The sequence below is a fragment of the Suricata suricatta genome, chromosome 9 (genome assembly GCF_006229205.1).
Source record: "Suricata suricatta isolate VVHF042 chromosome 9, meerkat_22Aug2017_6uvM2_HiC, whole genome shotgun sequence".
NCBI classification, from domain to species: Eukaryota; Metazoa; Chordata; class Mammalia; order Carnivora; family Herpestidae; genus Suricata; species Suricata suricatta.
The window spans coordinates 7,510,045-7,537,957 of NC_043708.1; the positions used below are offsets into that span (position 1 = coordinate 7,510,045).

The following is a 27,913-nucleotide window of genomic DNA, read 5'->3' on the forward strand; positions in this document are numbered from 1 at the left end:
AGGGTGGGGGCGGGCCGTTCCCGGGGCGGGCGGGGCCTAGGGCGCGGGGCGGGCCGTTCCCGGGGCCGGGGCGGGGCTGCCGATGTCCCGCGCCGGGTGGGCTCTGCTGGGCCCTGCGGCCGGGGTGGTGTGTCCGCTGTGCTCGCCTGCCGGGCGAGTTCTCTTTCGGGGCCTCCGGAGGCCTTGCCACAGGGGCCAAGCGACCCCTGCTCCCTTTCATCTCTTCGATTCTGAAGCTGGAAACACGCCCCAGGGGTCACCCGACGCGGAGGACGGAAAGTACTGCTCAGTCTGCCGAACAAGGAAACCTGACGGCACGGTTGCCCAGTGGGATGTCACTGACGGGAGGCAGTGACAATCCTGCAGCGCAAAGAGCGGCGGTGGCCGTAGAGTTTCGTGTCCAGGACGGTGTGTGTGGTCCTCCCTGTAGAGCCAGTTGCTGCTTGATCCGTGGGGCTCAGCTGGCTTTAGGGGCTGTCTGGTGGCAGTTCCGGAAGACCTGGGGGCGGGCAGGGGTGGCGGCAGCCCGTCATCCACCGTCCTAAAGGGGTGGAACGTAGGCTTTTGATCTTTCCAAATGAGATTCTACACGCAGGTGCCCGGCTAAACCTACAAACTAAAAGATGACATTCAGTTTGTCTTATCGCAGGGCCACAAATGACCTTGTTTGTGGACTATACATGCTGCCCTTGTCGGTAACAGTCTGATTCTATTGAAATGCTTTGTGCTACACACGATAACTTGTTAAATGTAAATATTCAACACATGCAGCAATTTCTTTTTGCACGCGTGTGTGTGTATCCTTATTTATTTTGAGAAAGAGAGCATGGGGGAAGGATAGACAGGGGAGAGGAAGAGAGCGGGTGTGGGGGGGGTGGGGGGAGAATCCCAAGCAGCCTCTGCACTGTCAGCAGGAGCCCGTTGCAGGGCTTGAACTCACCAGTGGTGAGATCATGACCCCAACAGAAATCAGGAGTTAGCAGCTTAACTGACCGAGCCACCCAGGCGCCCCTGCACGTATGTGTGTGCATATAGTTAACTGATGGCTTCAGAAAATGGAAGTGACCCAGGCATTCCATACAGCTTCCAGGTTCTGGGCTCTCAGCAGATCTGGCCTTGACTCCCAGCTCTGCAGCCACCTGTGGGAGATTGGTACAATGTTTTAACCTTACCTCAGCTGTTAAATTGGCTGTAAAACAGGAGTGAAATCACTAGTCTAACAGGGCTGTTAGGATTAAGATACAGATGACAGCATTTTCTGAAGTGGCGTCCAAAGGTGAAATCGCTTTTTTTCCTTCGAGACTAAGGCACACTTCTGCAAATGGGAACCTCTCATTTCTCTCTCTCTCTCTTTTTTTTTTTTGGTCTCCACCCCCTTCTCTTTTTTATATGTCTCACTAAAGCTTGTTTTGATAAAATAATTAACACTCTGAAATTTTCCACTCACTTTGGGAACAGCTTGCTTCTGGCAACCTTTTTTTTTTTTTTTTTTTATCAAAGAGATGTAAAAATATTCATGGAAGACCAGTGCAAAACTTGATGGAAGAAACCATTCTTCAGCATCCTTTCAAATGACTTGTTAGTTCAAATATTCCAGAATTCACTAGATGCCTCATTTAGATTTTTAGATCAACCCTACTGATATGCAGTTGAGTAGCTAAGTATTCTGAAAGTTATTCAGCTGGTCGTGTTCCTATATAATATCTCAGCTTCGTTTCATTCCTACCGTTTCTGCTCCTGCTAACAGGTAAGCAAGCCTGTGCCGTAGTGTGAGCGGCTGGCTTCACCTTGGCAGATGAGGAAGAGGGAGTCTATTGATTAATTCCATTATGTCAACAAGTAACGCCCCTTTCTTTTACTGTTATTCCTTTCTTTTTTCAGAATCAGCTCTTCTATACAGGCATACCTTGGAGAATTTTGGTTTCCAGACCATCACCATAAAGAGAATATTGCAGCAAAGTGAGTGAAATGAATTTCTTGGTTCCCCAGTCCATGTAACAGTTGTATTTCCGCTATAGTGTAGTCGTTTTAAGTGTGCTATAGGATTATGTCTAAAAACAGCGATGTGCATGCCGTCTTTAAAAAATACTTTATTGCTAAAAAATGTTAATCGTTATTTGGGTGCTCAGTGAGTCTCTTTTTGCTGGTTCAGGGTCTTCCGCAGCGCTGAGGGCTGCTGGCTGGCGGACCGGGATGGTGGTTGCTGCAGGCTGGGGGTGGCTGGGGCGGTTTCTTCAAATAAGACAACAGCGAATTGCTCAGCATCGATTGACTCTTCCTTTCAGGAATGATTTCTGTAGCATGTGATGCTGTTTGACAGTGTTTTACCCACAGTTGAACTTCTTTCAAAATTGGAGTCAGTCCTCTTACCTCTGCTCCTGCCTCATGAACTAAGTTTAGGAGACACTCTAAACCTTTTGTTGTCATCTCAACAGTCGGTCACTGGGAGATTCCATCTCGAGAAACCCACTTTCTTAGCTCATCCATAAGAAGCACCTCCTCGGGGCGCCTGGTGGCTCAGTTGGTTGGGCATCCGACTTCGGCTCAGGTCATGATCTTGCAGTTTGTGAGTTCAAGCCCTGTGTTGGGCTCTGTGCTGTCAGCTTGGAGCCTAGAGCCTGCTTCAGATTCTGTGTCTCCCTCTCTCTCTCTCTGCCCTTTTCCTGCTTGTTCTCTGTCTCTGTCTCAAAAATAAACAAACATTAAAAAAAAAAAAGCAACTCCTCACCCATTCAAGTTTCATTCTGAGACTGTAGCAATTCAGTGCCATCTTTTGGGCTCCCCTTCCAATTCTAATTCTCCTGCTATTTCCATCACATCTGCAGTGACTTCCTCCGCTGAAGTCTCAAAACTCCCCAAATCATTCATGAGGGTTGGAATGAATTTCCTCCAAACTCCTCTATCTTGGTATCTTGACCTCTTCTCGTGAATCATGAATGTTTTTCATGGCATCGAGAACGGTGAATCCTTTTTAGGTTTGCAGTTTACTTTGCTCAGATCTGTCAGGAATTAGAAGACAGCTACCGCTTTATTTTCAAAATGTGATTTCTTAAATAAGACTTGAAAGTCAAAACTATTCCTTAATCCATGCACTGAAGAGGCCTGCCTGTTGTTAACAGGCACGAAAATAACGTTCATTTCATTGCACATCTCCATCAGGGTTCTTGGCTGACCAGGTACATTGTCAATGAACAGTAATATTTTGAAATGGTTTCTCCCCCTGAACAGGTCTCAACAGGGGCTTAAAATAGTTAGCAAACCATGTTGTAAAGAGATGTGCCATCACGCAGGCTTAGTTGTTCCATTTCTAGAGCACACCGTGGATTTAGCCTACTTCTCAAGGGCCCTCGGATTTTTGGAATGGTAAATGGGCACTGGCTTCTGCTTAGTCAATGCTACGTTAGCTCCTAACAAGTCAGCCCGTTCTTTGGACCCAGGCATTGACTTCTCTCTAGCTTTCACGATCCTAGAGGCGTCTTCTTCCAATAGAAGGCTGTTTCACTCACATGGAAAATGTGTAGTGTGGCCACCTTATTAATTAGCTTCACTAGATCTTCTAGAGAGCTTGCTTTGGTCTGTACTTTCATGTTGTGGAGACCATGTCTTCCCTTAACCCTCTGACGAACCTCTGCCAGCTTTGAACTTCTCTTCTGCGGCCTCCTGACCTCTCCCATCCCTCGCAGGACTGAAGAGTTGGCCTTGCTCTGGAGGAGGGTTTCTGGCGCAGGGAAATGTTGTGGCTCATCTTCTGTGTAGACCACCACCACTTTCTCCGCATGAGCAGTGAGGCTGTTTTGCTTCACCAGCCATGTGTTCACTGGAGCAGCGCTACGTTTCCTTCAGGAACTTTCCCTTTGCCTTCACGTCGCTGCTAACTGGTGCAAGAGGCTTTTGGCCTACGTTGGCTTTCTGTGTTTTCTTTGCTGAACATTTCTAGCTTTTGATTGAAAATGCGAGACGTGCGATTCTTCCTTTCACTTGCACACATTGTGGGGTTATCTTCTGGCCGAATTTCAACACTGCTGTGGCTCGGGGAACAGGCAGGTGCAAGGAGACGGGGAAGGATGGGAAATGGCCAGTTGCCGGAGCCGTCAAAACGCAGTGGATCAGTAAGGCTCAGCATCCTGTGTGGGCATGCTTTGTGGCACCTCTAGCAATGACAGTAACATCGAGGCTCACTGATCACAGATGATGGCAACACACCTACCTTTAATTTGTGGGAACTGCCCCCTTCCACCCCCGCATTATCTGTGAAGTGCAATCAAACAAGGTGTGTCTGTAGCCAGAGTTCATGTGATACTTGTGCTAACACAGACTGGACAGGGAGAGTTGGTGGAGACGGAAGACGGGGTTCTGACCCAACGTGTACTCACAGGTGGGGTGCTGAGCAAGGCCCTCCATCTGTCCACGTCTCGGCCATGCCAGCCCCCAAAGGGGCCGAAGCAGAGTGCTGAAGTCCACGTGACATGCATCAGGATCTGCGTTTCCACCCTGCCTCTCCGGGACAGTCAAACAGCACATCCTGGGGGCGCCTGGGTGGGTCAGTCGATTAAGCATCCGACTTTGGCTTAGGTCGTGATCTCAGTGTTCATGGGTTCGAGCCCTAAGTCAGGCTCTGTGTTGACAGTTCGAAGCGTAGAGGCTGCTTCAGATTCTGTGTCTCCCTCTCTTTCTGCCCTTCCCCTGCTCATGCTCCATCTCTCTCTCAAAAATAATAAACATTAAATATCAAAAACAGCACATCCTGTTTCTGAACACTGGACAGGAAGCAGAGCGGTGTGCAATGGAGGAAGCTAGCGATCAGGACACTGTCAGCGGTTAGGCTGGAGGAAAGGCGGGAATGGTGTTGTCCTGGGAGATGAGGTGGGCGGGCACTCTCCTGTCTCCGGTCACACTGCCCCTTCGGGGGTCCTGGGGCTGAGCAGAACTCGGCAGCTTGGTGCTTTTGTGAGAGAAAGGTTCTTCAGCTGGCTGAAACACCAACCACATCTTATTGCATTAGTGCATAGAAGCTAATGAAAAAACTGAAAAAGTATGAAGAAAATCGAAATCACCTATCTTACCACTAGGGATAGGTACTGTGAATACTGAAGAACATCTTATTCTTCCTGTAATTTTTTCAAAGATAGACCACAGTTTTCTATCTTTTTTTCACATGGTATAATTTTTTCCTTTTGCCATTTTTTACTTTTCTTTTTTAAAATTCACTTTTGAGAGAGAGAGAGCGAGCAAGCAAGAGCAGGGGAGGGGCTGAGGTCGGGGGGACAGAGGATCTGAAGGGAGCTCTGTGCTGAGAGCAGAGAGCCTGAGGCAGGGCTTGAACTTGGGAACTGTGAGATCATGACCTGAGCCAAAGTTGGAGGCTCATCAGACTAGCCACCCAGGGGCCCCTTTCTTCATGATTTTTAACGGCCGCGTATATTTCCATTAAGAGGACCTGGCCTAATGACCACTTTTTAGAGCCTTTCCAATTTTTCATTAGAGAAAATATCCTTGTAATGTATCTTCTGCTGAGCCGTTTCTCTGTGTTGATTGCTAGCATGTTATGAGTATATACATGAGTAGCTTTTTATAAAGGCTCTCATACCGATGTTTTCCAGAAAGGTCTCAGTGTGTCCTCCGATACAATGTAAGAGTGCCCCTCCCTAAATCCTTATCGGTATGATTTAAATAAGAGGAATTATTAAATTATTAGGTGAAACGCATAGCTGACCCGATTTTTCTTGCTCGATACTCGTCAGGTTGTGTATCTTTCAGGTGCATCCTGAACACCTGTTATTTTTGGAGTTGTTCAATCATATTATTTGCCCATTGTTCTCATTTTTCCCTTTTTGATTTGTAAGAGTTACTTAGAGGACTTTTCTTTTTTCCCCTTTTTTTCTTTAGGGAGTGAACTCAAGGCTCACTTTATCTGATTAAATTCTTGAAACAATTTAGATGAAATGGAAGTTTTAGTATCTGTATAACTTTATTAATGTCTTCTCTCTCTGTTCTCTTTCATCATAATAAAAAGAGCAAATCACATCACAGCAAAATGTAACAATATGGAATTCGAAAACGGGACGCGGAAGCTCCTGGAACCAGCCATGTATCACAAAACGAACAATGTCAGTTTCGGAACATACAATCACTTTTGTTCGTACTTGGCTCAAAATGAGTAGACAGAATTTTATTCAAACTTTACAAATATCCTTTACATTTATTTAGCCTGAGCGTTAAGCGTGAGAAAACCTGGCCTGCGGTCGGACCTCACTGCCTGGACAGGGAGCATCTGAAAACGCAGGCGTGAGGACCGCGCCCCTAGCGAGCACACTTCGGGCCGCGCCGTGGATTCTGCCGCTGAGACCGGCCACAGGCCACCCGGCGGTCTGCTCTTCGTGGTCTTCAGTCGAATCGTGAGGAGAGACGGTCTGCAGATGACGAGCTGGGAAGGTGGCTCCGGATGCAGAATCTAGTGCAACATTTCTACAAGCTGCTGCTGTAGACTAACCACTAAAAATCGACTCGCCAATCCTTAGTATTCAACGCGACCTTGAAAACATGTAGCAGCATGGTACAGGTGAGTTTTATAAATGTTCGTGCCTGTAATAAAATAGAAAAACAGAGTCTCCCGCTTTTTAAATATGAAGTGTCTGAATGCTCCATTCATCCTTTGGTTCCAAACCCATACAATGCACTCCCGTTATACCGCAGACGCGGCCTGGAGACGAACACTGTGCAGCTGGCGGGGAGGGCGGGGCGCGGCCCGAGTGCCCAGAGCGCCGCTTTGTAGAAAGTAAACGCAGAAGCAAAAATACTTTCTGAATATAGACTGTACATCACGTAAACAAACATTCGTGATAGGAGTCAACACAGGCCACCATATGGTTTTCTGGGAAATCAGAATCTTCTTCCTTTTAAGTCACACACGCACTGAAGATGTTTTTTGTTAAGAAAAATGGAGCCTGTTCCTATATTTGCTTGTGTGCTTCAGTATCTTGGAAACGAGTAATTATTACATTCATCTGCTAACGGTCTTGGTCGGCTGGCTGTTGCAAACAAGGAATTCAGAACTATCAGTTCAGTCCCTGTTTTCCCTTTAATACTAGCTAAGTCATGTATAGAATTACTTCATCTTTATCGGTCCATATTAGTAATATAAATAGATTAAGTGAAGCAGTGAATTTCAAAATTTGTGCCGGGGAAACTAGTGGATAGTTTGTTTCCAGTAAGGCTAGTAGCAATAACTACTACAAAGTCAGTCCAAGCTAATAGTAAACCCCTGATTTAGCAAGCTGAATCAAAGTCTGAAGTTAGGTCATTTTAATTCCTGTACATTACTGTGCAAATCTAGAATTTCCTATGTAAAAGTGCTGGCAGCATCGAAGTCCTGTGAGAGCAGAAGGAAATACTGCTTAGGTTTTTGAGATGCGGAGACACTCTATGAAGAAATGTGAAGGTCTTAATGATGGTGTCCCAGCAATGGCCTCTGCATTCCCTTAATGAACCCAAAACTAAGAAAGAGAATCCACTAGTCAATAATATTAGGAGTCAAAAGCCTAAATCTGAAGCAAGAAATGACAGACCTAAAACCAAAGATGCGTTTTCTACCGTGACAACACGTAACAATTTCAAGCTTTAGGTCAGCGTTTTGTGCCAGCACAGCCCCCCTGCAAAGGAAAAAGCTCAGTCACGACTGTCCATCCCGTTTTAAAGCTTCCAGTCTTTGAAGGAGTGCGTTTCCAAATGCTTCCCGGTAGGCAGGGCTCAGCGTGTCCAGCAAAGAGTAGACTGTTTCATGATAGGGAGTGTGCAAGTGATCGTCCACTTGGTCAAATGCATAGCCTACCACCTACGAGAGAAACGCAACACTGAATTAAAGAACCAGACTTCAGCTTGGAACAGAAAGCAAAAACCAAGTGTTTATAGGGCCATTCTCTGGTGACACGATTTCTCAATCGATAGTCAGAATAGGCAGATTTCTTCTTTAAGTTTTATTTTACCTTGAGACGCAGAGACAGTGTGATGGGGAGGGGCAGAGAGAGCGAGAGAGAGCATCCCAAGCAGGCTCCATGCTGCCAGTGAAGAGCCCGAGGTAGGGCTTGATCTCACGAAACCGTGAGATCATGACCTGAGTCACGAAACCAAGAGTTGGATGCTTAACCGACTGAGCCCCCTGTGCGCCCCTAGAATACGCGTATTTCTAACCAATCGGAAACATGGGAAGACCACCAGCAAAATGCCCTCTTTACCATTCCTTTCTCAAAATATAAAAGTTTAATTTACCTACTCCTGATCTTATAAGGGAATGTAAAAAGCTACACAGAACCAGTGTTTCATTTTCATAGACTGGAATGTGCTATTTAATCCCACACATATTAAAGATCACTAATTAAAGGCATATAATAGATACTGTATTATCAGTCCATATTTTAAGGATAAAAAAATTTTTTTTACCTTTTACTTTTTAAATGTTTTTTAAAAGATTCTGTTTTTAAGCAATCTTTATTCCCAATGTATGGCTTGAACTCCCAAGCCTGAGATCAAGAGTCACACTTGTTTTCTTAAGTAACCTCTACAGCCACTGTGGGGCTCGAACTCACAAGTCTGAGATCAAGAGTCGTGCGCAAATGAACGAACCAGGTGCCTATCAGTCCATATTTTTATCTTTATTTATTTAGACTCTTTTTTTTGTTGTTATTTATTTTGAGAGAGAGAGGAGGAGGAGGGGCAGAGAGAGGGTGGGAGGGAGAATCCCAAGCAGGCTCTGTGCTGATGGGGCCTGATCTCATGACCTTGAGATCTTGACCTGAGTTGAAGCCAAGAGTCGGATGCTTAGCCAACTGAGCCCCCCAGGTGCCCCTATCTGGACTCTTCTTGTAAAGAGTTCTGAAAGTTGTTGATAGTTTTAATCCTGCTTTACAATTAGTCCCGTTACTAATTTAACATTACAGACACATTACGTATGTGCCAGGGAAAGAGGCGCTCAGCCCGGGGGACAAAAGGGATGCTGTTCTGTGTTTTCTTTAAACACAACGAGAGCTCTTGTCCCCAACGAGATGAATCCTGGTTCACCAGCACGGTGCAGGGTGAAGTCAGTTTTGTTGACTCGACTAATGCTTGTGAATTCCATACATAAACTCTAATTTTCTGTGACATCTACTCAAGTCATAGAAGGCTAGAAGAGGCACTGTCGTTGCTCTAAATGAAAAGCGGAGGCAGATTACCTAGAGACGACCTGTAGTGTCTCTGCACTTCCCACCGGGTTACGCTTCTGTGCGCCCCTCCCTTCCGTGCTGGGCTGTAGTCTTCCAAGCAGACGGGGACCAAGTTTTACTCATGGTTTGACTTCCAATTCTTGACATAGGACAGTTGCTCAGCAAGTTAACTGAATAAGTCTGCAGCAACAAGTACCTGAATACCTATGTGCCAGGTTTTTAAGTGATCTAGACCTTTCTGCAAGCTATTCATATAATCACCCTCCAAATCCTCTTTAGTTTTCTTTCTTTCTTCTTTTTTTTTTTCTCTAGTCTCTAGGTTCTAGATAAAGAAGCAAGGACTCAGAGAGGTAGAATGGCTCACCCGAGATCACTCAAATTCACATTAGGTTTGGACTCTGATCAGAATCCTTCCTACCTCCACAAGGCCACCTCAGAATTAATCCATGTAAGATGGAATTAATTTATGCAGGGTCATTTATCTCTACTTTTGAGGTGCCTATTTCTGTTTTTTTTAAAGTTTATTTATTTACTGAGAGAGCGAGCATGGGAGCAGGGGAGGGGCGAGGGGGGGTGGGTGGAGACAGAATCCCACGCAGGCTCTGAGCTCAGCATAGAGCCTAACGCAGATGTCAATCCCACGACCCTGGGATCACGACCTGAGCCGAAATCAAGAGTCGGATGCTCACCAGCCCAAGCCACCGGGGCGCCCCAGAAAAGACATTTTATAAGAGTTGGGAAAAGAATCTCTTAATACAATGATTGCAAAACTCATCCAGTGTAGAGACGCCTAATTTGGGTGGACATATTTAGCTACAGACAAGAAATAAGTTAACTTTGGGGGGTGATGATCAAAACAAAGCAACATTCTACAAATCTAAAGCTGTTTCTTTTTCAAAAAATGCAATTTCCCCAGGTTGAGCGAAAAACTTTAGAATGAGGAAGAATTCCTAGGGAAAAAAGTTTCCTTACAAAAATCTTGGAGCTGCTGAGGGGTCTCAGTGACCACTCCTCCCGCACCCCGATCCCTAAAGTGGTGAAGACAGCAAAAAAACCTTTTTTTTTTCCTAGAAAGCAAGGCGCCTTACCCTGAGCCCGGCTTCGGTGAGCTCCAGGCAGTACCTGCTCCCCTCCCTCGTTTCCACGTTGATGTAGGCCACGTCGTCGGCGCAGCGCAGCGTTTTTGAGACAAACATGTTGTTGACGGCGAAGAGAACATCGCTCACAACCGCCTCGGCCTCCAGCTTCATGTCCTTCATGTCAGCTCCTCCAAAACCATTAAGCTCCGCATCTTCCTCCAGTCCTGACATGCTGCTCAGCCCCACGGGATTGCAGTCTGTTTCCATTCTGCAGCGAAGACACGGAACAGGTTCACAGACAGACATTCCAAATATTCTTGTTTAGAAGTAGCTACGCCTCAACAGAAAACAGTAACTAGTTAATAACAACTTTTAGGGAAAATAGTGTCAAAAACCATTTTTGCGGGGGGAGCTGGGGTGGCTCAGTTGGTCAAGGGTCCGACTTCGGCTCAGGTCATGATCTCACGGTTTGTGGGTCTGAGCCCTGAGTGGGGCTCTGGGCTGACAGTTCAGAGCCTGGAGGCTGCTTCCGATTCTGTGTCTCCCTCCTTCTCTGTCCCTCCCCTGCTCGTTCTCTCTCAAAAATCAATAAACCTTAAAAAAAATTAAAACTATTTTTGATTGTTTTTCACAGACATGTACAGATTTTCAAAAAGAGATCTAGGTTTTCCACTCCTCCCCCAAAGGTGAGTTCCCATGGTGATACTCATTTAGAATATGAGCTTTGAGCTATTTCAAACAATGTCTCAGTAAAAATCCTAGTATGTTCTTCTTGCTAATGGGTATTTTTCTAGCTTAGATATTTAAAATCGCAATTGCTCAGTCAAAGGGTATGCCCATTATAATTTTCAACAGATACTGCTGATTCACCTTAAAAAAAGAAAAAGGCTGGACTGATCTATACTCTGTGAACAGGATATGAGGGACTATACTCTCTTTCACTACCCTCTTTACAACCGTTTCTAATACTTACCCATTTGAGAGGCAGAATGATGCCTCACTGTTTTGAGTATAATTTTTTTGATGAAACATCTTTTTGGATATTTGGAAATATCTTTTGGATATTTTTGGATATTTACATCTATTTGGATATTTCTAAGATCATAGAGCTGTAAAAAACAGAAATGGAAATGAACTCTGATCATCTGAGACCAGAATTCAAATTCTACCCTCCTACATTACACTACTTTCAGTGGCTTCTTATAGGACTTCTGGACTGCGGGTTTTGCTTAAGAAGGCCTTCCCATCCGGTAGTTAGATTTTTAAAACTTCATACGCTGTCTTCTGAGTTCGCATTCTCTATCTGTCTAGTTAATTCTCTGTTCCAGCTGGAGTTTCTTTTGTGTAGCTTTGTTTTTGAAATGGATGACATTTATTGACTGACTCATGTATCCCGTTTCTTTTAACTGATCCAAAGATTATAATTTGAAAAATATTGGGGCGCCTGGGTGGCTCAGCCAGTTAAGAGCATCCGACTTTGGCTCAGATCATGATCTCACAGTTCATGGGTTCAAGCCCCACATTGGGCTCTGTGCTGACAGCTCAGAGCCTGGAACCTGCTCTGGATTCTGTGTCTCCCTCTCTCCGCCCCTCCCTGTTCCCACACTTTCTCTCTGTGTGTCTCAAAAATAAATAAACATTAAAAAAATAATTAGAAAAATATTATTTATCAGGCTGACTCAATCCCACATCACTGCCCAGCTGCTGTGTGGCTTTAGCTTCTGGTCTGGGACTGGCGTGGCAGGCGAGTGGTTTTAAACTTTGAATTGTACGAGTGAGGAAAGCTAACAAGTACCAGATTGTGCTGGAAGATAGGGAGGCTTCTTCAGAAGAAAATATGGTTTCTTTTTACCCACAGGCTTTAAAAGTCGGTTAAGATTTCATTTCTCTGAACTAGAATAAGCATCTTTTGTCCTGAATACAGGATGACTCTTCAACTTGTTATGAGCATTTATATAATTTTTCTGCTATCTTAAAAATTCCATCTCTCTACAGGTGCCTCAATTATGGATGTCAGAAATAAGCATCATTACATAAAAAAAGATGTTTAGATGAGAAAGCCTGACAAGCTTTTAGAGCAAGAGTCTAATTCATTGCAGTTAGGACCAGAGTGACAGAGAAAGATGAGGAATCCAACACCAGGAGGGAAGGCAGCCTCACAGGCCAGTGAAGTTAGTCATCGAACTGCTACGTAATAATTAGCACCGATGCGCAAAAAAGAGACAACTTTCCTAACTGCAACCTTTTAGAAGATTTTTCCTAAAATGTCTTTACATGATGCATTAAACAGACACATTCAGAACGTCTGGTGATGACGTATGTACACGAAAATGATACACTTTAGTACTGAAGCAGTATTCAAGGTATTACAATTTATCTTTTGTTGGTTATAACAGGTTCTTGCTTATGATCCATGTCCTTTCCCTTTCCTAATAGCACCCAGATTTTCTAAGGGGGAGCACAACACCCCTGTCCCCTACTGAATCAAGCAACCAAACAACGTGAGAGAGATCGACGCCAGTCCTGGCTAACGACTGTCCTCATCAGCACACGAATTCCCCCCAGTCACTCTGATCTGGAGCAGCTGGAGTGCACAGCGCCAGTGGTCCGGGTGTCCGTCCTGAGGCCGGGAAGCCAGCCCAAGCATGATCCTGATAATGGGGAAGAACAGAGCTAAGAGAAACATGGGGAAATGGAGCTAAAGTCCTGACAGCTGTCCAACCTTCACATTTTTCCAGTTACGGAATCCAACCATTTCCCATTCTTTCACAGGCAATTGAAAGCCTGATTGATTTAGAAGCCTACCCAAAATGAAAAACAGTGATTGGTCTAGCTCTTCAATAGTTTTTTATTTTTATTTTTTATTTATTTGGGTGGGGGTGAGGGTCAGAGAGAGAGGAAGAGAATCCCAAGCAGGCTCCATGCAAAGCTTGAACCGTGAGATCATGACCTGAGCTGAAATCAGGAGCTGGAGGTTGAACTGACTGAACCACCCAGGTGTCCCTAGCTCTTCAACAGTTTTATGAAAGTAAAGAGATTTCAAAAATGGAGCTCTGGGGTCTTCAGATCGAGTCTTGGAGCCTTGCATGAGGCTCTGCATTGATAGCACGGAGCCTGTTTGGGATCCTCTCCCTCTCTCTCTCTCTCTCTCTCTCTCTCTCCCTTCCTCCCTCCCTCCCTCCCTCTCTTTTTGTCCCCTCCTTGCACATGCATGCGTGTGCGCTTGCTCTCTCTCTCTCTCTCTCTCAATATAAATAAACCTAAAAAAAATGGAACTCTGATGTTTTGGTGCCTGTCACGCAGAGAGTGCTTAACCAAAGCTCTCTACAATGTGAATGGCAACAGGTGCCGGTATTAGTTTCCTATTGCTAATGTAACAAGTGACCACAAACCTAGTGGCTTAAAACAACACAAATTTATTTTCCTATAATTCTGGAAAAGAGAGATCTAAAATCCAGGTATCAGTAGGGCTGCAATACTTCTGGAACCTTCCAAGGAGGATCTGTTTCCTTCCTTGCTTTTTCTAGTTTCTAGAAGTTGCCTTGGCTCCTCTTCCTCTGCCTTCAAAGCACACCACGCCACCTACTGGTTGTGCGGGAACACCTTCTCTTTCTGACCCTGGACACACGCCCCTCTTACAAGGAGCCTGGCACTTACACTGGGCCTACCTGGGCACCCCAAGATACGTCCCGGACCCAAGGCCCTAGAGTTACTCAAACCTGCAAAGTTCCCTTTGTCCTATATTCAGTTTCTGAGGATCACAACATGAACATCCTAGGGGGCCACTGTTCTATCACAGCGTCTGTGCCCTATTAGAAGGAAAGGACTATGAAGATGGTCCAAGAGACTTCACTTTCTGAATTTCTTGTTTGGAAGTGGTAATTTATTTTTAATATCCACATTAGATGGACAATGTAAAGTACTAGGTTCTCTTAAAGGAAGGCTCAGAGCTCTTGCCAAGCTTAGTGCTTTCTTTGGAAAGGCTCCTTAATTATAGTTTCATGCTCTGTATCCTGTGACTCCAGTACCATGATCGCAGGAAAATACTGGGGAGGGGTTTCAACGAAAGGAACCATCTCGGAGGCCGGTGAGGGGCTTATCAATTATCCTGAGTCGAGAGCTCTGTCCAACGACTTGATTCTGGATGGCGAGTGGCCTATCCGAAGAGATCCTCCCGTGAAGAAATAGAACTCAGAGCCCAAAAGCATGAAGTCAGGTGGTGGTGACAACGCACGGACTGGGAGCAACGGGGTAGCTTGATCACTGGGACACCTAGGAAGTCGTTTCTACATTTGAGGTTACGCCTTCCTGTAACTAAAAACACTCTGAGCAAACGCCTTGTTCTATGCATACTTATATACGTGTTCTGTGACAATTAAAGTATTAGAAGCACGTAAGTGTGAGCTTAAACAGGAGAAGGTGAACTAGGAACCCAACTATTCTCCCTGACTTCTCCGTGGATTATCCTGTGTACCTGGCTGAGGAGGGCCGCACCACAGAGGCTGAGGAAACGCTTGGGGATTGCGGTGAAGGGACCCTGCCAGGATCAAGACCTCCCTCAGAGCCGCAGCCTGGTTCCCAGCATGGCTCTCATCAGGACGAAGCTGGGAAAAGCCTCTGGTCTCCTTTTCTGCAGGCCAGACAATTCATCAACAAACTCTAGATCCCACAGAGCTTTGTGCAGTGACGGAAACGTTCCGCGTCGGCACCGAATACGGCAGCTACCAGCAAATCTGGCTGGAGTGACGGAGGGACTGAATTTCAAATTTTATTTAACTTTCATTCATCTAAGTTTAAAGAGTTATTGGCTCCTGCAGCAGACAGCACAGGTGAACTCACCTTTGTGAATACTCATGGATAACACGGTTCACGTGACAATGAACTCAGTTTACATTATGGCTGAAAAGAAATCAGGACATACAAAAGTACTAAATTTAAACTTATTCTATGTAGGAGTAGCAGGATCTAGAAATATATGCTAGAAAACAATGTTTTGAGTCTTAGCTACTCTGTGGAGCGTAGTTAACCAGATTGTTTCAGATGGTAAAAAGTAATAGATTATTTCTTATGTTTTGTGATCTTGTCCATTTGGACTCTGAGTTTATTAATCAAGTATCACAATTCACTGCGCATCTATGTACATCCAGCATTTTTCTAAGCATTAGAATACCAATTAAAGGTGTTTACTGGTAGCTTACAGCTTAATTTGGGAAAAGACAAGCACATGAAATATGTACATAAATATTAACGCTGTGTGCATGCATCATAATTATAACCTAGAAACGTATTTAATTGTGAGCGGCAGATAATTAGAGAAAGCGATGATGTGTTTTTGTCCTGCTACAAACTTACCACTAAGCCTGTATGAACTTGGGCTGGCCATGAAACCTCACTGGACTCATGGTTTTCTCACCTATAAAATAAGGGGAACAGACAAGAAATTCTTTACTGCTCTTGAGAGCTCTGACATTCTGTGATCTATGACGCAGTCGTCAGTTATGATGGGGCTTGACTCTGACTCACGGAACAGGTCAGGCAAAACCGGTCCTGAATGAGCACAGATGAAGTTATGGGTAAAGCAGAAAGGACCCGAGAGCTGTGAAGAATTCCTCATAGCGGACAGAGCATAAGCAGAAGTGTGCACGGGGTGTGTCAGGAATTCTAAGGAGACCAGCCTAACCAGTCTAACACAGGGACAATGTTAGGAGAGTACTAGATACAGATGGCCCAATCTGAAGGGTGCTGATACCCAGATGCGAAAATGTGATTTTGATATAATAGCTTTATGCTCCTGAGAATGGTAAAAACAATGTCTTTATATTTAAAGTGGTTTTCTTTTAGGCAGCATATAGTTTGGTCCTGCTTTTTTATCCAATCTGACAATCTCTACCTCTCAATTGCAGTGTTTAGACCATTTACGAGACCAGTGCTCTAACCCCTGAGCTACGGAGCCTGTTTAGACCATTTATATTTAACAGTACTATAACTATTGATACAGTTGTTATCTACCTTGTTTTCTCTTTATGCCATCTGTACTCTCTTCCCCTTTCCTTATTTTTCTGCCCACTTTTGGACTAACCACTTTTTAGGATTCTATTTTATACCCTTCGATGGCTTATGAACTAGAACTCTTATGTGGTTTAGTGGTTACTTTAGTTTATACTATACATCTTTAATTATCATCTACCTTCAGCATTGAAGTGATACACCACTTCATGTCGAGTATACGAACTTTACAAGAGTATGCTATGCAACTTTTGTGCTACTTCTATATGTTAGAAACTTTATAATACATACTACTTTCGTTTTAAACAGTCAACAATTTTTCAGAGAAATCATAAGAAAAAAGTATTTTATATTTAACCGTATAGTTACTATCTCTGGTGTTCCTCATCCCTTCATGTTTGTCTCCATTTGCATCTGTGATTTGTATCATATTCCTCTGCCTGATAGATTTCCTTTAAGTTTCTAGAGTGCACATCTGCTGTTAATGAAATCTTTGAGCTTTTGTCTCAAAGATACACAAGTCTTCCTTTCACCTTCATTTCTGAAAGGTAGTTTTGCTGGGTAGAGAATCCTCGGTTAATAGGGGTTTCCCCCCCTTTCAAGACTTTAAAGATGTTTCTCTTCTATTTTCTTGCTTACATGATTTCCTAGGAGAAATCTGATGTCACTGTTATCTCTATTCCTCTCGGTTTAGTTTTCCTCGTTTCTTTTGCCTGGGGTTCACAGAGTCTCTTGCATCTGAGGGTTTATACAGTTTTAAACAAATCTGGAACAATTTGGGAATTCTTTCTTTTTTTTAAGTTTTTATTTATTTGAGAGAGAGTGTGAGCATGCATGAATCGAGGAGGGGCAGAGAGAGAAGGGGAGGGGGGAGAGAGAGGGAGAGAGGGAGAGAGGGAGAGAGGGAGAGAGGGAGAGAGAGAGAGAGAGAGAGAGAGAGAGAGAGAATGAATGAATGAATCCCAAGCAGGCTCCGCACTGTCAAGGCAGAGTCTGACACAGAGCTTGAACTCCCAAATCATGAGATCATCACCTGAGCTAAAACCAAGAGTTGGATGTTCAACCGATGGAGCTACCCAGGCGCCCCTTGTTCATTATTTCTTCAAACTTCAATCTGTCCCTCTTCTCTCTGGGGACTCCACAATTTAATGAACATCAGTCTAAGTGAAGTTGTCCTACTCCTTTTTTCATGTTTTTAGTCTCTTTCACTTTGTGTTTCACTTTGAATAGCTTCTGCTACTATGTCTTCAAATTCACTAATCTTTTCTTTTGCTGCACCTAATCTCTTCAACTGGAGGCTCAAAAAATAACATATTTTCCATGTCTCTCCTCATAATTTGCTCAGTCTTTTCTCTAGCTTTTTAAGCATACAAAATACTGTTTTCATGTCCTTGTCTACTAATTTGCTATTTCTGGGTTTCTAATTTATAGATTTTTCTTACTATAGGTTGTATACTGATGCCTTGCATGCCTGGTAATTTACTGGCTGCCAGACAATGTGTATTTTACCTTGTATAGTCTTGGTTATTTTAATACTCCTATAATTACTACTGAGCATTCTTCTGGGATATAGTTATCTAGAAACAGCTTGATCCTTTTGGGTCTTGTTTTTAGACTTTTAAAGGCAGTATCAAAGCTACACTTCACTTCTGGTTAATTTCGACCCAAATGCGGAATCATAAACCTTTCTGAATATTCTTATGTCCTGCGGATTCTGGGGTTTTCCATTTTGGGTGATAGAAGCAGGAACATTCCTGGTTCCGTTTGAGTTCTGACAAGTCCTCTAATTCTACTGGCTAGCTTTCTCGCACCTCCATGTTGATCAGTGTTCAGTTGCAGGCTGGAGGAGGATCCTCTGTATATTTCCACAGCTCTTGCTTTCTGCGAAGCTCTCTACCTTCTAGAACTCTCTGCTAGTTGGTTGGCCTTTCTGGACTCCTAGCTCCACATCCTCAATTCAGGGAGACTACTGGGCTCTATGTGGGTTTCTTCTCCTGGCAACATGCCTAGAAATTCTCGAGGCAAGAAGCTGGGGCAATGGGCTCACCTCATTCGTACCTAGCCTCTCAGGGATCAGTGTTCTTCACTGTATGATCCCGAAAGTCTTAAAAGTCTTTTTTCTCCCATATATTTTTGCCCACTTTCTTACTGTCTCAGATGGAAGGGGAGATTTGGGCCCTGTTTCTCTGCCTTTGCCAGGAGTGCATATCCCAGTAGCCAGCTTTGAGCTAACTTTGTCATCTTATTTCTCAGTTTTTCCTTCAGTGATTTTGGACTCTCCCATATATTAATATTTAAGTAATCGCTACACTCAACATAGGGCTCAAACTCATGACCCCAAGGTCAAGAGTCATATTGTCCACTAACCAAGCCAACCAGGCACCCACCCCTTTCCCGTATTACTTTGGATCAACTTTACCACCTTACCAGTTCCTTCATTAATGAATTAAATAAAGTAAACAAATTTAAGTCTAGTTACATACAACATTAGTCTCAGGTGTATAACTCAGTGATGTGACAAGTTCATACCTATGTGGTGTTTACCATAAGTGTGGCTACCATCTGTACTGTTACATGGCTGTTACCACTTCGCTAACTGTATTCCTTAGGCTGTGCCTTCTATTCTCGTGACTCACTCTAGGGAGTTAAACACATTTCTGACACATGCTTACTATGTTTGAATAAGACCCGCAGTTCAAACTTAGAAAACATCATATTTTGACACTACAGGTGACTCTTGAACAACATAAGTTTGAACCATTTATATGCAGATTTTTAAACAAAGTATTGTACTGTAAATTTATTTTCTTTGTAACTTTCTTAACACTTTTTTCTCTACTTTATTGTTGAAAATACAGCATATAATATGTGTGACATACAAAATGTATGTTAACTGTTTATATCATTGGTATGACTTTAGGTCAACAGTAAGCTATTGGGTAAGAGTTTGGGGAGTCAAAAGTTCTAACTGGATTTTCAACTACATAAGGGTTGGTGTCTGCATTGTTCAAAGTTGAGTTGTACTTTCAGGCTTTTAATTCTTCAAAATTCAGCTCAGACACATTTATTTCAGGACTCTGTATCTGATTTCAAGAAAGAGTGAACCGTTACGTCCTTCTTCCTTTGCATCGGTGCTGCTGGTTTGCATACTTCATTGCAAACCAGAGCCTGTGATCACCAGCACCAGCACAGCATCACCCATAAGGCAGGTCGTCCCTGAATATATATATATTTTAAGTTTATTTATTTATAATCTCTACACCCAATGTGGGGCTCGAACTCATGATCCCGAGATCAAGCGTCTCATGTGCCACTGACTGAGACAGACAGGTGCCTCTTCACTGAGTATTTACTGAATGAATAAACCAAAGAAAACATTCTCACTCTGCTTCTCAAGCTGGGGTACTTGGCCCTGGGACAAGGGGCATACAAAGCCACAGAATAAACACTGTACGCATTCCCCCCAAATAAATACCACTGTGATGGTAACAGTATTGTGTAGTATGGCGCCGAATTGCCTGCGGCTTTAAAGCACATGGAGGTCTTAAGCCATATCTTCTTCAGGTTATGCCTCCAGGCCCCTAGAGTTTCCTTTGCTTCTGATAAAAATATTTGAGTGAGAAGTAAAAGAAGTGCTGCACTAACCTTAGAAAGTAACTCTAAAGCTTAAAATTCCAGGTGCTGGGTCTAGCTAGGGGCGTAACAGTAATGAGCAGAGGTGGAAGCTAGTAGAGGGTGGCAGGTGAGTCGGGAGTTAGACTTCTCTAAGTCTTTACACCTCCTCCCACTCCAGGGAGGATACTGTTCTTTGCAAAAAGCTAAGGTAATTATTGATAGCTCTCTCTCCACCTGTTGTTATGGTTTGGGAGCTGTGGTAGTGTTTTTGGAAGATATGATAACCATGAAACTGCTTATCAAGATACTGATTTCTAAGTCCTCTATTCCCAACCTCTTAATTTTTTATCTTCTCATTTTTCTATGGCAAAAAGGACATGTATTGTGTTTGCAATCAGACCAATGTGTTTTGAAAATGTGATATGTTAGAAAGTTGAAGGTGTAGAAGCGGAAACATTCTTAGAGAAGCCAAGCTATTGAGATAGTGAAAGTAACTGGTAGCTTCAGGTTCAAGTGGAATGAGAGGTCTGAATTTATCTGCATTTCAACAAGTGTTTTGAAAGTAAAGATGAATAAAGTTGATTAATTATAATTAGCACTATGCAGAAATTAGCCAAGACTAAAGCTAGTTAAATCTTTATTTTCTGTTAACACATAACATTTTATGTGTTTTCAATAGATCTAAGATGTGTGTTTTGAAATTAAAATCAGAATAATTTATAGTATTACAAATATACAGTATTTTATTTTATTAAAATATTTTTTAATGTTTATTTATTTTTGAGAGAGAGAGAGAGACAGAGCATGAGCAGGGGGCAGCATAGAGAGAGAGGGAGACACAGAATCTGAAGCAGGCTCCAGGCTCTGAGCTGTCAGCACGGAGCCCGACTCGGGGCTCGAACTCATGAACTGTGAGATCATGGCCTGAGCTGAAGTTGGAGGCTTAACCACCTGCAGTATTTGTAATTCAAAGAAAAATGGCCTATTTTTCCATTTATACACTGATTTATAAAATTACTCTGCACCCCATTTCCAACAGTGACAGAGACACATATATACAACTGAGTAATAACAAATCAAGCCAACAGAATTATACTGTGCTTTTGTTGATTATGGAGAGAGCTAATAGTGAAGAAATATACAAACAGCATTAATTTGAGAAGCTTTTTAAACTATAAGCAAGCATCAACACTATACCCCTGTAAACAATCTTTCCCTCAAAACCAGAAACTGTACATGAAATTCCAAGAAGAGAGTCAAATATCAAATGCTTAAAAAAATCCTCCTGGCATTAGATGATTTCCATGCAATCCTCCAAGTTATACAGAGGATTTGGTTCTATACTTAATATAAAGTACAGTATAAGCAAAAATAAGAGAAATCAATATCTAAAGAGAGATAAAACAGAACACCTCTCTGCTCTCCATTTCAACTCTAAATTGGCTCTCTACCAGGTTCTGAGCAACGTTCCATTGCCAGCACCTTCAAAAATTGGAATACCTCACGGGTGCTATCAGTTATTCTGATAGATTGCATCACCTTGTCTAAAGTTTCCAAAATGACTCCTTACAACATCATACACCAATTATTTAGGAACAGGCTCTTACTTCATCGGTTGGTACAATCTTTGTGCTATGTGAGTGTTTTGGAGGATTTATGGACTGGTTATCAAGCTATTTGTCACTAACGTGTTCATTCTCGACTTCCTTTAGTAGGCTTTGCTGTGTTTCATCACAGGTTCACAGCATCAAAGAGCTGAAAAAAGACTGTGGCTCTGTCCTTGATGACCAAACACAGTTCATATATACAGCATGGCAAAAGAAGAGAGGGGGCATGATTTCAAGAGCAGTATACGGAATTCAAATTTCACTTTTGAGAGTCTGACTTTACAGCTGACATTGCAGCACTCCACAGAGGGCCAGACCGCAGTATCTTACTCATGATTACTTTTATTTTATTTTCAGTCCGGAAAATCCTCTTGATGTGAACAAGAAGTGGCCAGTGCAGTGTGGTAGTTAAAGGGTCTTGAACAGGGCAAGACTCTGAGCTCTACTCTGAGACTTGGGACAAGATACTTGAATCTCTGTAGTCACGCACTCCTTCCCCTCTAAAAGGAGGCTAACCACAGCACCTACCTAGAGGGTTACCACAAGTACTAAATGAGTGAGTATATGGAAAGTGCTTAGCACGGTGTTAAGCTCGGGAAACAGTATCTGTCAATTATTACATATTTAAAAGATCGTTAAAGACCTGACTCTGAAACTCAAGCCACTTAACTCTGAGTCTGGTGCTTCTGACATCATGTAAAGTGCTGTGGCTGCTGCTGTCTTGTGCAGCCCCCAGAAGCATGCAACGTGAGAACCCCACGGCCAATATTCCCGTTCCCTCAAGTGCAAGGCTCAAAAGGCCAACAGCATTTCACGCACTTCCCTTTTGCTTCACACGTTAATGTGGATTTCTCTGAAGGATGTACGTAGCTCTGGTGTGCAGCTTTGAACCTGTCACTTCAAAGCCTTTTACAGAATTCTTAAAAAGTTGACAGTGTTTCTGCACTTTCCTCATTTAATTAGCACTAGGTGTTAACATTTTGTGATAGTCCTCCGTCTTGGATGAAAACACCAATATAGTGTCACACTTGGACTTAGGGTGCGTTCATACCCTATTTGAGCTAAAGGTATAATAAGGCTACATCTTAAGCCTTAACGTTTATGCTGAATTTCTCCTAGAAAGCATAGAATGTACAAGGCAACACCCTTAATGCTCATAGGGCGCACGTCCATTGTTGTAAAATCTTCCAATTTTTATTTTTTACTGATGGAAATTTCCGACAGCCTGAAGGCAATTCTATATTCCAAAGGAAGTCACTTATCATTTGGACTTGAAAGAAGTCAAGTGTATCCATTTGTCAAAAGTCCAGTTCAGATCTTCCAAGGCCTATTCTAACTCCCAGCCATTGAGATCCCACTTTTTCATTGCTTCGTTTCTACTCCTTTGATGGCAAATATAATTATTATTCATACACACATCTTACTTATCATCCTCAAAATAGACCCAGAATTTAACTGCTTCTTCCTACCTTCACCACTACCACTCCAGTCCAAGCCGCTGCCTTCCACTGCCTGGATTACCACAATACCTCCCTCTACCCGGTCTGGCCTTTCCTCCTTCAGTCCTCCCACGTCCACACCGCAGTCAGCAGGGCCCTGTGGACACTGAGGCCAGATCACGTCACTCCTCTCCTCTAACCCATTTACCCACCCCGAGGAAAAGGCCGAAGTCCTTACGGGGCTCTATAAGGCCTGCCCCCCCTCCAGGCCCCAACTTCTACTCCTCTTCGCTCGCTGCTCATGTTCCTTGATTTCGCCAAGCATGCCCTTGCTGTGGGGTCTGCAGACGCTGTTCCCCTCCCCTGGGAAACAGCTCTTCCAGGTAGTCCCATGCCTTGCTCCCCACTTTATCCAAGTCTCTTTTTTAAAAATTAATTAATTAATTTTATTTTATTATTTTTAATTTATTTTTTAACATTTATTTATTTTTGAGAGAGAGAGAGAGACACACACACACACAGAGCATGAGCAGGCAAGAGTCAGAGAGAGAGGGAGACACAGAATCCAAAGCAGGCTCCAGGCTCTGAGCTGTCAGCACAGAGCCCGATGCGGGGCTCGAACCCACGAACTGTGAGACCACTCGGCTGCTTAACCAACGGAGCCACCCAGGCGCTTCTCTCCAAGTCTCTTTTAAAACATCACCTTCTTAAATAAGTCAGGCCTTCTCTTAGCCCCCTCTATGTAAAAGTGGTCTCTTCCTTCTTCATTCTCTTTATATCACATTACTTTTTTTCTACAGCGCTTAGGGGCACATGGCATACGATACACTATTTAGTTAGTTTCCCTTCCTTTCAATAAAATGTTAAGCTCCATGAGGCCAGAGACCTCCGTTCACGCTGCATCCCCAGCACGGAGACCAGTCCCTGGCACAGGGCACTCGGCACATCAATACTTACCGAATACAGGAATGGCCCTTTCGCTAGAGAACACATACTCCTCGGGCTCTTTTCTACCTTTTCCACATCCCCAACTGCGGAGACCACAATTTAATGGGTCCTAAGGAAATATTTCTGAGTGAATAAAGAGCAAGGGAACTGAAAGTTACCGAGACTGCCTGGAGCAAGTCTACAAAGAACGTGGGGGGCTAACAATTCAAGCCGCGCTTACAATCATACGAGAGAAACCGCTGGTTCTCAAATGAGAAGGTGGTTGAGGAAAAGGGGAACCGGAGCTGCTCTCATCTGTCAACACCTCGGGGCGGTCTCGGTGTTTCTAAGGCATTTGTGGAAGTTACCCACGTTTCAGCGAAATCTTCAACCGGCCGTCTTAACCAAACCGGATGTATCTCGGCTCTGCTTAGGTTCGTCCCCAATTTCAAGTTCGGCTAGTGTGGATTCTAACCCCGGGCATCTGGCCTCCAGGACACCGATCGCCCGCACGCAGGCCTTTCGGGCGGGGGGGGTGACCAAGTTAACGGCCGCCTCGGCCTCTGCAAGGAGTTTCCCCCTCATTGAAGGCGGAAATACGATTGCGCAGATTCCCAGAGCAGCACCAGTACTTCGCCCAGGTTTCCGCGGAGTCCGGAGGCTCTGGCAGTGGCCAGAGAGAGCAGTTCTGCCCACAGAAGCCTCCCGAACTCAAGTTTCCCGGTCGCCGGTGCAGCACACCCCGCACGAAGACAGCGCTCGGGAAACCGCAAGCCGCTAGCCCAACGGTACTGAGGACCAAGCTCTGGAAACAATACCCGAAAGAGGCGGGGGACGCTTAACTTGCTGACAATGGGCACCGGTCAATACCGGGGGCGGGAAGGACGGGGAGACGCCGCAGCCCTCCGCGTGGGGCCCGCGAAGCTCCTGGCGCCCGTTTCCGGGGTCAGGGTCCCGGGTGACCGGACGACCCAAGCCAAACGCACGTCCCAGACCCCTGTCACCCCGGACACTGGGCCCCTTCCGCCGTCGCCCCCCCAGGCCCGGCCCGCTGCGCTGCGTCCCGCTCGCAGGGCTCCAGGGCGACCCCGAGTCCCTTATGGCGGGCGCCGGTCCGCATCCAGCCCCGCGACAGCTCACCTGCGCGCGCCCGCCGTCCTCCTCTTCCTACCTCCCGGGGCATCTGGAGCGGCCCCGTGGCGCCGTCCCGCCCCCCGCCCTCGCCCTCGCCCCGCCCCCTCGGAGCCGGAACCGCTCCCTCCTGGACCCTTCTCCCCGCCTCCTCAGCCCTAGTGTGGCGTCACTTCCGCCAGGGACCGGCCGCGCGCAGCGAGCGTGAGTCTCGCGAACGCGCCGGGAGCGTCCCGGAGCCGGGAGCGCGCCCCGCGGATGACAACAAATTCGACGCGCGGCGGCGGTGGCGGAGTCCGCCTCGGTACCTGCCTCAGGCCCTGTCGCCTCCCCGCGTGTCCTCTTGCATCCCCTCTCCGTGCCGAGTAGGATCCTCCCGGAGGTCCCCCGGGCCCGGGACGACGGGGACGCCCCCGCGCCTGGTCTCCGCCGGGCCTATTGCGAGCGACGCGGCACCAGCGATGGGGTCGCCCTGAGGGACGCCCGGCGCCGAGCGGGCATGGAGGGGCCGTCCCGGGCTTAGGCCCCGCCGCGGACCGGGGACGCCGGCCGGGACCCGAGGCGCGACCGCAGCGGCCTGGAGCCGGAGCCTGGGCCCCAGGGCAGGAGTCGCCGCCTGTAGACCCCGCGGGCCCCGCGGCCAGCCGTCATCATGCCTTGGCCGTTTTCGGAGTCCATCAAGAAGAGGGCCTGTCGGTACCTCCTGCAGCGGTACCTGGGTCACTTCCTGCAGGAGAAGCTGAGCCTGGAGCAGCTCAGCCTGGACCTGTACCAGGGCACCGGCTCCCTCGCCCAAGTCCCCCTGGACAAATGGGTAAGAGCCGCTGGGGCCGGCCGCGAGGGTCTCGCTGCCCTCCTTCCGGCGGTTTGAACGGGTGTCCCCCGGCACTGGCGACGTGCCGTCCCTCCCTGGGAATTGCCGGGCTCCTAGTCCAGTGTGGCAGGGGCTCACGGAAACGTGTTCAAGTGTTTAACCCGGGTCTAGCAAGTTTGCGTCCCCGAATCACGTGTTTCCGAAACTTAACAGACGTGAACGCGTCTCCACGGAGGGCAGCAGTTACAACTGTCAGTGATTTTGGGGGGCGGTGGTTTGACGCTGGCCGCAAGGGGTCCCTGGAAGGAAGTGACCAGTCCTGTCCCTGGGGTAGCAGGGGTCTCAAACCAGTCCTGTTTGGTGGGAGGACACCCTGGAAGGATGGAGGCTGGGGGGAGGACCTTCGGGATGTCAGACTCGTAGCTACTTCTTTATTCTGGGTGGGCTGCTTGAACCCCGCGGTCTGTCATCTGGAAGGAAGGTCAGGTGAAGGCCTCACGTCTATAGGGCCCACCTGCGAGTGGCCCTGTGGCCCGGGGAGGGGGACGGGTGGTGCCTTGGAGTTAGGCTTATTCGCTTCACATGGCAGATGGCAAACAGGTGTTGCAAAAGCGCTGAAGCTGCGAGTTTCAGACCTTTTAAAAAAACCTGTTGTCGGCTTGTTATCCAGAGGCTGTTAGTTGACTCCGTGGTTCTTACAGGTGCCTCACGTGTAAACTCCCCACGTTCAGGGGCGCCTGGGTGGTTCAGTCGGCTAAACGTCCCACTTCAGCTCAGGTCATGATCTCGTGGTTGGTGCCTTAGAGTCCAAGCCCTGTGCTGGGCTCTGTGCTGACAGCTGGGAGCCTGGAGCCTGGTTCGGATTCTGTGTCTCCCTCTCTCTCTCTGCCCCTCCCTACTCATGCTTCGTTTCTCTCTGTCTCATAATAAATAAACATTAAGAAAATTTTTTTAACTCCCCACATTTGGATATCCCTGCATTTGTGTGTACAGGGCATAGTAGTCTTCTTACACTGTATTCAGCTCAGACTTGAACACGCATGGGACATGGGATAGCGTTTCTGCTTCCCTCAACCCTTTACTTGCTGTGCTAGCGTTGGCTGCTGGCAGTTAAAAAAACCCTTAAGTGCTCTTTTCCTTGAAAGTATTTTAACAGAGTAATGACTTCTTTAGCCACAGAAAGCTGAAAATTTCAAATTACAGGTAACACTTTATTATGACCCTTCAATTATTTTGTACTTTGTTTATATGAATAAGTGTGTAATTTTTCTTAGCGAAGTAAGTGACATAACTAGGGAGAGCACAGGTGGTCGTGGCAAGAGCCCTCGTTGAGTAGACCCAGCCCCGCACCTGGCTACATCAGGCCAGCGCAGGCTCCGGTTAGCCCAGTGACCATGGACGTAGTCATTCACCTGAATTTAGTACACAGTAATGGGATATACAGTCCATGCTGGGCACTGTGTCAGGGTACAGTATTGCTGTAGTCCTTAGAAGGTAGGGATTGTGATGGATAGTTTTAAGTTCGGTGACCCATGAGTTTATACGTTTGGTATAGGTATGAATAAGCTCTCTTGGAGGAGGATTGGACACTTATTCATTTTACTAAAATTTTTTTAAACCTCTATTTTTGAGAGAGAGAGAGAGAGCGAGCGAGCACTAGTGGGGGAGGGGCAGAGAGCGAGGAGACACAGAATAGGAAGCAGGCTCCAGGCTCTGCGCTGTCAGCACAGGGGCCCCACACAGGCTTGAAATCACAAACCGTGAGATATGACCGGTGCTGAAGTCAGGCGCTTAACTGAGCCACCCGGGCGCCCTGGATAGGACATTTATTCATGAATTGTCATTTGTGGGTTGAATGACTGTATGAATTTTTCTTTAATGACTTTTCACATTGATCTTATAATACGGGTATTATTATTTCATTTTATTTTTTTATTTTTTTTCTTGCCCTTCTGTGATTCTCTTCCTTTTATTTTTATTTTTTTTCCATAATAGTTTATTGTCAAGTTGTTTTCCATACAACACCCAGTGCTCTTCCCCTTAAGTGCCCTCCACCATCACCACCACCTCTTTTCCCCCCTCCCCCTTCCCCTTCAAC

The 27,913-nt window shown here is 45.5% G+C and overlaps 2 protein-coding genes across 6 annotated transcripts in view; one reads left to right on the forward strand and one right to left on the reverse strand.

The window, feature by feature from the left end:
- Positions 1 to 5,938: 5,938 nt before the first annotated feature.
- On the reverse strand, positions 5,939 to 25,090 carry GSKIP (GSK3B interacting protein). Of its 5 annotated transcripts, XM_029951665.1 has the most exons (5): positions 25,011 to 25,090; positions 15,629 to 15,689; positions 15,116 to 15,175; positions 10,286 to 10,544; positions 5,939 to 7,831 (listed from the first exon to the last, which is right to left on the reverse strand). In XM_029951665.1, exons 4-5 carry the CDS (start codon positions 10,541 to 10,543, stop codon positions 7,670 to 7,672), a joined length of 420 nt encoding a protein of 139 aa, XP_029807525.1. In that variant the 5' UTR covers position 10,544; positions 15,116 to 15,175; positions 15,629 to 15,689; positions 25,011 to 25,090; the 3' UTR covers positions 5,939 to 7,669. The 5 variants fall into 5 exon arrangements, with proteins under 5 accessions (XP_029807525.1, XP_029807524.1, XP_029807526.1 ...); XM_029951664.1 differs by lacking the exon at positions 15,116 to 15,175; XM_029951666.1 differs by lacking the exons at positions 15,116 to 15,175; positions 15,629 to 15,689 and having other exon boundaries at positions 25,011 to 25,081.
- Positions 25,091 to 25,216: 126 nt separating this feature from the next.
- Positions 25,217 to 27,913, forward strand: part of ATG2B (autophagy related 2B) — a 78,305-nt gene continuing 75,608 nt past the window's right edge. Inside the window, exon 1 of the mRNA XM_029950948.1 lies at positions 25,217 to 25,815. Coding sequence (XP_029806808.1) covers positions 25,654 to 25,815 — 162 coding nt within the window. The 5' untranslated portion in view covers positions 25,217 to 25,653. The remainder of the gene's footprint in view (positions 25,816 to 27,913) is intronic.